General features: G+C 37.7%; 1 protein-coding gene across 1 annotated transcript; it reads right to left on the bottom strand.

Moving 5' to 3' along the window:
• Positions 1–460: 460 nt before the first annotated feature.
• LOC118485146 (BTB/POZ domain-containing protein At2g46260-like) lies at positions 461–9,788 on the bottom strand. The gene is made up of 8 exons (XM_035981414.1): positions 9,609–9,788; positions 8,969–9,037; positions 8,834–8,897; positions 8,478–8,760; positions 7,915–8,409; positions 1,290–1,341; positions 636–880; positions 461–530 (listed from the first exon to the last, which is right to left on the bottom strand). The coding sequence occupies exons 1-8, from the start codon at positions 9,786–9,788 to the stop codon at positions 461–463; spliced, it is 1,458 nt and encodes a 485-aa protein (XP_035837307.1).
• Between the last annotated feature and the right edge of the window lie 144 nt (positions 9,789–9,932).

Below are 9,932 nucleotides of genomic sequence, written 5' to 3'. Positions count from 1 at the left end.
TTTTTTATATAAATTCCTAGCATTTTTTTTCTAAGGGGTGCGGTCAGAATTTTCCAAGGGGTGCGGTCGAAATTTTCCAAGGGGTGCGACCGCCCACCCATGGGCTAACTTAGGGCCGCCCCTGACCATGCCCAATGGAAACGAACTTGCACACGTGTCTTAACGGGCCGATACTTGTAGGCTTCCCATTCCACGAACCGATGGAATTTAATTTCCTTGATATAATCCGGATCTAGGGCATTGTCTTTGAAAGCAACTGCTTCACTTGTTGCCAAAATCGCAAACATACGCTCAAACTCGTTGGTATACATGAATTCCTGAAGCTCATCATATGTCATGTAAGGGTAACGATAAACTTTACAAGTCGATTCATGATGATTTTACGACGGTTCTCTATATTAGGGTACTGGGACCGGGCTCATTTGAGGACAAACAAGTAAACGTCATATTCTTATGTCACCTATAGATCGTCACTAGCTATAATTGCCTCAACACCAGCAAGTGGCAACCTAAGAATCTCATCTTCAAACCTGCCATTATTAAGAATTGTTAGATTATTCACTAATACCTAAAGATTTTGTTGTGAGGAGCTTAATTACTTGGTATTGTCTTTGTGATGGACAACATATAACTACTTCGCGGAAATAGTTAGTGGGTGAAGTGCTTCCGCCATCAAAATATTAGAAGGCAAACCAAGATAAAGGAGTACAATTTCAGGGGTCGTGATCATTAGATTTCTTAATAAACGCCTGCAATGTCTTATGCATGAAGCAACATCATATTTGTCCGCAACCATTGGTACATCAAGCACAACAGGAGCACTTGTAACCGTCAAATTGTTGTTGTACATAAACTTCAATAGTTCCATGAGACCAGCTTCCTATGTTCAAAAACAGGATGTAAGAGACTATAAATTACACACAGATGTAAAACAAAATAAGAAATTACTAGAAACTTAAGGCATTGATTCGCAAGGTTGCATGGCATTGCTTCGATTCTCTCATTTCGTTTGAAAAGAGTTGCACAAAATTACAATGAGAACATAAATAATATAAGAAATCATGAAGTCGAGAGTTCAAGAGAAATCACCTTGTAGAAAATGGACTTTTTGCAGCTAAAATTTGGGAGCTAATATGAAAGCTTTTAACTCTTCCTGTTCAACAATCCATAGTTCAGTTTGAATCAGATAAAACAGAACCAATATTTAAACTTATATTAACTTTAAATCACAAAATAAGAGATAATGGTAGGTGGTCGATACCTAAACCGTTTGGTTTAGCTAACACTACCCGTTTAGTTAACCACCGGTTTGAAACACATGAAGTAGAACCAGTATCTAAACTAACATTAATGTAAATAAAAAAATAAGCGATAACTGTAACACCCCGTGTTTTCGAATGTCAAAGTCAAAGCCAAAGTCAAAGTCAAGACGACTTCTTTGACTGTAAATAGTCTAATTTATGTTTTAGTTGTATTATGTGGAGTAAGTGCTGTAATAAGAAAGAATCAAAGTAATCGAATGTTTAATCAATGCGACCGATTCACGACTGTGAATAGTAGGAAGTAACAATGCGATAAAGTTAATCAATCAATAATCAAGTTAATCGACTCATCAATCGAACTCGAGACTCGAATTATGCGGATGTGGTATGGTTATACGTGTGTGTGTGCCTTATGTGTTACTTGTGCGTGTTTACTGTATGTTTTGTGTGGTATTCAAGCGAATCAATCGAAAATCGAATCGAAACGAAACTCGAAAGGCAATCGAACTCAATCGAAACCGACATCGAAACGTGACTTATAGAAGATTGTATGTTAGATATAGTAGTTGAGACTGAAAGTAATTTGACTAGGAACTCTATCGTATTCGTATCATCGTTCATTGAAATCGAAATATCGAAAACCGTCGCGAAACACTCAAAAAGGGGTTCCTGATCGAACAGGAATCACTGATCGAACAGGCTAGCCGATCGAACATGCTGTTCGATCGAGCAGCCCAGCCGATCGGAGATCCTGGCCGATCGGCTACCACTTTCCTCTTTTGGAGCCTATAAATAGGCCGGTCATTGTCACTCTTTCTATTTTTGGAAAGCTCTGACCGAACCAGCCTTGTTCTTCACCTTTTCTCAGATTTCTCTCAACTCCGGTAAGTTTTCACTCTAATTCTTGTACGTTTTTTATCATTGCACGATTCTACACCTTTCTATCTTTCAAAACTTGATTTCTAACCGTGAAATCACCAAGATCTGAGTGTTCTTGGGTGATGTCATCATGGTGTTCTTGAAGAACATCATGCTTTGGCCTCATTCAACCGTGAATAGCTCGGATCTAACCGATTTCCACATAAACAAGTTAAGATCTACCAAAGATCTAAACATCCACATGTTGTGAAGGATTGAAAGAAGGATTTCCAACTTTCTTTCAACTCTTTTACACTCAATGCCTTCAAACCGGTAGAAACGGAGCTTGAGCCAACTCACCGATCATTCCAATGGTTGGATGGTTCAAGATTCGGGTCCTATCTACGAGGTTCACCGACTATGGGTTAAACTCTAAACCGACGTTCCGAACCGTTCACCGGCCGGACTTGGGTGATTCCTGTCCGAGCCGGAGAAACAAGTAAGAACGAAGGCATCGTAGTTCAAGCTCGTTATCAAACTACCTCGAAATAACGTCAAGTAATCAAACAGCCAAGTGTTAGACGAAAGGCCGACCAGGTCGGAGTTGATGGCCGAACGGCTAGGCTGTTCGAACAGCCTAGCCGATCGGACATACCAGCCGATCGACTGGGCCAGCCGATCGACTAGCACATGGCCCCACACCTTACAAAAAATTCATGAAGTATGGTATTGACGAAGTGGTGTGTCACACCCCCAAAATCCACCCGCGGAGTATCACCGCTTGGAGGCGTGACATGACCAGGATCAAGCCACCAATCATATTGAACATGTAATTAATATCAAGTAAAATAAACGCAAACCAATCATTCAATACGATAGGTGTTCAAAACATAATTATAGTATCAAGTGTAGCGGAAGCATAAGTATGAAAACCCAATGTATATCATAGTTCAAATGTTTAAATGTTTTTACAAAACATCCACGATCCATGCTCCACAACGACCTGCTCCTCCCTGTGCAAGCTCCATGTATCTAATGACCTGCAAGGCATGCAGCAGAGAGTCAACAACTAGTTGAGCGAGTTCACAGAAAGTAAGTTCGTAGCAGTAATACGTATGTTCATTTGGTGGGGGCCTCCCACGTATGTATGTACTATTAGTGGGGGTTTCCCGTGATTATATTTATTACTAATGGGGGCTTCCCATGTTTATCCTTACTAGACTATTGTAACCATGTGTTCTTCTTAATCTGAGAACAGGAATACGTACAAGGTCACGTAGGTTTTACGTGAGTGCCCTTCCCCGAGGACAGTGGTACGCGTGGGGTTTACGTAGGTTTTACGTAAGTGTCCTTCCGACCTGGAAGACAGTAATAGGCATGAGTTTACGTAGGTTTTACGTAAGTGTCCTCCCGACCCGGGAGACAGTGGCAGATACTAGTGTACGTAGGTTTTACGTAAGTGTCCTGACTAACCTGAGGACGATGGTATATAGTCTAGCAATAGTGTAAGTACGAGTAATTATCCAATTCCAATCTTTCCAACCCAATTCCCAACCCGGGAATCCCATGCCTTGGCTGTGTGAACTCACCTTGGTTTGCTCGGTATGTTATTGCTTCTAGGGTTTATTAAATGTCTTAATCCGTTACACACGACCTAGGATTCATTGCACATGATACGATGTAAGTGTTTGTAGACAATTAGGGTTTATAACTCTTTGATATCCAAGCAATCGTGTTCGGTGTGATTATCGTGTACAGAATGCTATAATAAAGATCGTTCATGCATACCACGTCACCCAGTAACGTACATTATCATATAATCACATAATATCATACAGGATTCTGATCTAGGCATCCTAATTCATTCTGTCTCTTCAAGTATTATCTGAATTCAGGGCATGTATCATCACTATACCTCAGATCCTATATTCAATTAAAACTCAGACAGTTCAATATTGAAAGTCGAATCGCGTGCACATTCATTAAACTAGGCATCATGTAAAAAAAACATACAAACTTCTGACATAAAATCACCCACAAAGTCGGACCATGGGCCACCTTAAAACTCGGACAAGAAGGAGAGGGGGGCTTCCCCTGTTTAAAAGTCGGACCATGAGGGGGTGGGGGTTTAAAGTCGGACAAGGAGAAGTGGGCCAAGAAACTCGGACCATAAGGTGTCACAAGGTCGGACTAGGGCTTCAAGCCCAAAAAAACTCGGACCAACATCACTAAAAACTCGGACCCCCTTCTCTAGAGTTTAAAAGTCGGACTAAGGAGTTGGGGCATTAAACTCGGACCACCCTTTCAAGGGTTAAAGATCGGACAACATCACAATGCCATAAAATTCGGACCTCCCTACTACAAAAGTCGGAACATTTATCATCAAGCAAGAGTCTGACTATACAACTCAACAAAAAGTCGGACTTGGAGCCTTATCTCAAAAGTCGGACCTCATAAGCTTTGTAAAGATCGGACTTCATGTGTGGTATATAAAAACTCGGACAAGCATGTTATATATATACATAAACATCGGACTTCATATGTTAATAAAACTCTGACACACATTTAAATCCAAAACTCTGAGTAACCATTAAGCGTGATTTCCAATCATTGCACAGAATCAAAAGATCAGAACAGTTACGTTTTACAACCACGATCAAAAACCCTAATTCATACATTTGCAGAGCAAAATCACATATCAATCAATCATTCTATCCTAACTTGTATCTTATCATCAGGCAATTGATTACACACTAAACTAAATCATTTCTAAATCATCAGAACTCAATCAAAAACCACAGAAGTATCATATGAAAGCTAGGGTTTTCATGAACACATAATCAAGAATCAAGAACAACAACAAATCATTAATAATTACCTTGGATTGATTCTAGACAGAAAGAGGATAATCAAGAGTGATTAAGAACTTGTGATGATGATGATTGATTTCCAGAGAGAACCAGAGAGAATGAAATTACGTGCTTTGATTTTTGTAATGATTAGTGAAAAGAGATTAGGGTTAAGTATCATATAAGTTTCACTATTAGCACTAAGCACCCCTAAGAGTTATATTTTACAATAGCACACCATCTCAAACAGTTTCACCACCAAGTTTATGCATTTAACAAATCTTTCATAATTAGCACATAACCATGCTCAAATACAATACACTTCATTGTATTAAAACGTTACAGTTTTACAGCAAACTAATTGTGCAAATAAATAACTAAACAAACAATGAACGTGCAATAAATGCGAAATAGGAATCTTGGAAATTCGAGTTGTCACATGGTGTTCGATCGAATATGCTACTCGATTGGTAAACATTACTATTCGGATCATGAAATACTATACTTCAACACTTAATCGATTTTGCGACTCGTTCGTAGTATGGAATGCCAGCCAATCGAACAGGCTGTTCGATCGAGTGACATCCTTCTGAGAACTACTTCTGAAGTTCCTAGCCGATCGGTTGAGCCAGCCGATCGAACAGACCGTTCGATCGATCGACCTGAAAGGTAAGAACACTTCAGTGTTCTCAAATACTACAACGAAAACTTCGAAAGTTCAAACCATCATACACAAACACATCAGAGGAAGGAAAATCCACTCGGATGGTCCACCGATCGAGCTTACCAGTCGATCGAACGGTACTGTTCAAACAAACCTCCGAACCGATCGAACAGCCCGTTCGATCGAACCTGCTGTTCGATCGGCCAGGCTATTCGATCCATTGACACTTGTTTGCATTTCCACGTTACTCATCGCTATGCTATCGAACTATTCAGGCTAACCCTACTCTCAGCGCTCCCTTCAATCCATAACCAATCACTGTGAGTATACTCGATCCCTTTTTGCTTTTAGCACTTTTGGGTGTTACATACGTTACTTATATCAAAACACAATCGATCACACTACTCAAACTATTTGAACGCTAACCAATATGCATGTATTACGTGACTGAATGAATGCTTGTTGATTGTGTTTACACGTGGAATGCTGTCTACCTGCCTTAACGACGTAGTACTATAGTTTGGACTCAGCACCCGTTCACACGGGGGTTGTTAAGGACAATTACTTGCATGGATTACGGTGGTATTCATGTATTGCGAACCGTCTCGGACGGTCAACCCGCAGTCATTGGTATCGATAGGTCCATGTCGATAATTAACATGCTTCGTTTTCCTCTGTGTACGTGCTGGTTATGCGTAAACTATTCGAACTCTATTATGCTATTATCAAACTTGTATGCTCACCTTTACATTATATGTATTGACTTTATTTTAACGTATGTGACAGGTGCTTAAGTGGCTAGGAAGCTTAGGTGCTTGGTGATGAAATAGAGGCTAGGGAAGGTCTAGAAACAATAAACAAATGTCTGTATTTAAATCTGAGTTGTCAGAACAGAATTACTTGACTAGTTGTTATCTGTAATAATTTATTGTATTATTTGGGACACGGTATGGGACGTGTCATTTTAAACTGAATAGTAATAATAGTTGTTATGGAAACTTCTGGACAATCTGTTTCGCTCAGTGCGATGCCCCGATGATTCCGCCATCGGTTGGGGTGTGACAATAACGGTAAGTGGTCAATACATGAACCGGTTTCTTTTAGTTAGAGATTAAACATGTCAAACCATACACAATCCATGACAATCTAAATCCGATTATTCTTTTAGTTACGGAGACAACATTGATTGAACAAAAAAGGTCATGTTTTCATGAAAAAAAATATCTAAGGTTTTGGTGGCATATGATTTCCATTTTTTTTGTTTTAAAAAGTAGTTTTCTAATTTGTGCTTTTGTGGGTGATTCGAGCCTAATAAAAACTCTCACATATTCAATTTTATTATAAATACATTAAAGATAAAATAATAATAATAATAATAATAATATTAATAATAAGCGATACCTGGTGTTGATTGTGTAGAGTCAATCGGGTCAGAAGATTTAATTTTCTGGAAACTGCCTAATTTTCATAGACAGTGAGACACTTTCTGGCCATTGCGTTTTAGAAAAACACATTTTTGAAGTGTTTTTAGTCATTGCGTTTTAGTAAAACACATTTTTATGTGTTTTTCAGTCCATTGCGTTTTAGAGATAACACTTTCTTTTGTGTTTTTAGGCCATTGCGTTTTAGAAATAAGACATTTTTATGTGTTTTCTGGCCACTGCGATTTAGAAATACACATTTTTGAAATGTTTTTAGTCCATTTTATTTTAGGTAAAACACATTTTTATGTGTTTTCAGTCCATTGCATTTTAGAAAAAAGACATTTTTAAGTGTTTTCTGGCCATTGCGTTTTAGAAATAAGACATTTCTTTGTGTGTTTTGTGCATTGCGTTTTAGGTAAAACACATTTTATGTGTTTTCAGTCCATTGCGTTTTAGAAAGTGCACTTTCTTTTTTATTTTTAGGCCATTGCGTTTTAGAAAACAGACATTTTTAAGTATTTTCTAGCCATTGCGTTTTATAAATAAGAAATTTCGTTGTGTTTTTGGTGCATTGCGTTTTAGAAAATAATACTGGTTGTTACAAATACAGGGTTAAGGTTATTGTATTGGTGTGCTCTCATTGGTAAATTAATAAAAGAGTTGAACAGTACGTTCAATCTTGTGCTTTGGGTGTTTGATCAAAGGCCTGATGTAAGTACAATTTTTAAGGTAATAACTTATTTGTTAAGTATAATTTTGAAAATAAGAAATTATGTGCTTAATGAAATTTAAAGCATATAACCATAAGTATTCAACTAAAGATAAAAAGATAACAATAAATTATCAAAAGACTATACATTAAATCGTCTAGCATATTTGCCTTTCCAAGTGGTAATTTCTTGATCACCCAAGTTAAACCCTTGATCACTATACAATTCAGAATAAACCATGCCCAATGGAAACAAACTTGCACACGTGTCTTAACGGGCCGATACTTGTAGGCTTCTCGTTCCACGAACCGATGGAATTTAATTTCCTTGATATAATCCGGATCTCGGGCATTTTCTTTGAAAGCAACTGCTTCACATGTTGCCAAAACCGCAAACATACGCTCAAACTCTTTGGTATACAGGAATTCCCGAAGCTCATCATATGTCATGTAAGGGTAACGAATAAACTTTACAAGTCGATTCATGATGATTTTACGACGGTTCTCTATATTAGGGTACTGGGACCGGGCCCATTTGAGGACAAACAAGTAAACGTCATATTCTGATGTCACCTGTAGATCGTCACTAGCTATAATTGCCTCAACACCAGCAAGTGGCAACCTAAGAATCTCATCTTCAAACCTGCCATTATTAAGAATTGTTAGATTATTCACTAATAACTAAAGATTTGTTGTGAGGAGCTTAATTACTTGGTAATGTCTTTGTAATGGACAGCATATAACTGCTTCGCGGCAACAGTTAGTGGGTGAAGCGCTTCCGCCATCAAAACATTAGAAGGCAAACCAAGATAAAGAAGTACAATTTCAGGGGTCGTGATCATTAGATTTCTTAATAAACGCCTGCAATGTCTTATGCATGACGCAACATCATATTTGTCCGCAACCATTAGTACATCAAGCACAGCAGGAGCACTTGTAACCGTCAAATTGTTGTTGTACATAAACTTCAATAGTTCCATGAGACCAGCTTCCTCTGTTCCAAAACAAGATGTAAGAGACTATAAATTACACACAAATGTAAAACAAAATAAGAAATTACTAGAAACCTGAGGCATTGATTCGCAAGGTTGCATGGCATTGCTTTGACTCTCTCATTCCGTTTGAAAAGAGCTGCACAAAATTACAATGAGAACATAAATAATATAACAAAATCATGAAGTCGAGAGTTTAAGAGAAATCACCTTGTAGAAAAATGGACTTTTTGCAGCTAAAATTTGGGAGCTAATATGAAAGCTTTTAACTCTTCCTGTTCAACAATCCATAGTTCAATTTGAATCAGATAAAACATAACCAATATTTAAACTTAAATTAACTTTATATCAGAAAATATGAGATAACGGTAGGTGGTTGATACCTAAACCGTGACTACCCGTTTAGTTAACCACTGGTTTGAAACGCATGAAGTAGAACCAGTATCTAAACTAACATCAATGTAAATAAAAAAAAATAAGCGATAACGGTAGGTGGTCAATACATGAACCGGTTTCTTTTAGTTAGAGATTAAACATGTCAACCCATACACAACCCATGACAATCTAAATCCAGAGTATTCTTTTAGTTACGGAGACAACATTGATTGACCAAAAAAAGGTCATGTTTTGATGAAAAAAAATTTAAGGTTTTGGTGGCATATGATTTTCCAATTTTTTTGTTTTAAAAAATAGTGTTCTAATTTGTGCTTTTGTGGGTGATTCGAGCCTAATAAAAACTCTCACATATTCAATTTTATTATAAATTCATTGAAGATTTAAAAATAATAATAATAATAATAATAATAATAATAATAATAATAATAATAATAATAATAATAATAAGCGATACCTGGTGGTGACTGTGTAGAGTCAATCGGGTCAAAAGAGATATAAATGTGCAGAACACATCGGAGAAATTGCTATTGTTGAAGGCAAAACCGAAGTCACCGTGGTCGAAGCCATCTTCATCTTCCGGAAAATCCATGAACACCGTTCTAGGATCGAACACATCAAAATTGGATTCTCTCATCACAGCTTTAAAAAAAAGGAAAAATGCGGGCTACAGGTGTCGAACCCAAGTCCTGAAGCTGATCCAAGGTTTATCACAATAGCCCAACCAGTGAGCCAAACTCAAAATTATGAACCTGTTGAAATTCAAATATTATTTAAACAG

This window comes from Helianthus annuus, chromosome 12 (genome assembly GCF_002127325.2).
Source record: "Helianthus annuus cultivar XRQ/B chromosome 12, HanXRQr2.0-SUNRISE, whole genome shotgun sequence".
Lineage (NCBI taxonomy): Eukaryota > Viridiplantae > Streptophyta > Magnoliopsida > Asterales > Asteraceae > Helianthus > Helianthus annuus.
The sequence above is the reverse complement of the archived record's forward strand: the minus strand, read 5'-3'. Positions and strand labels throughout refer to the sequence as shown.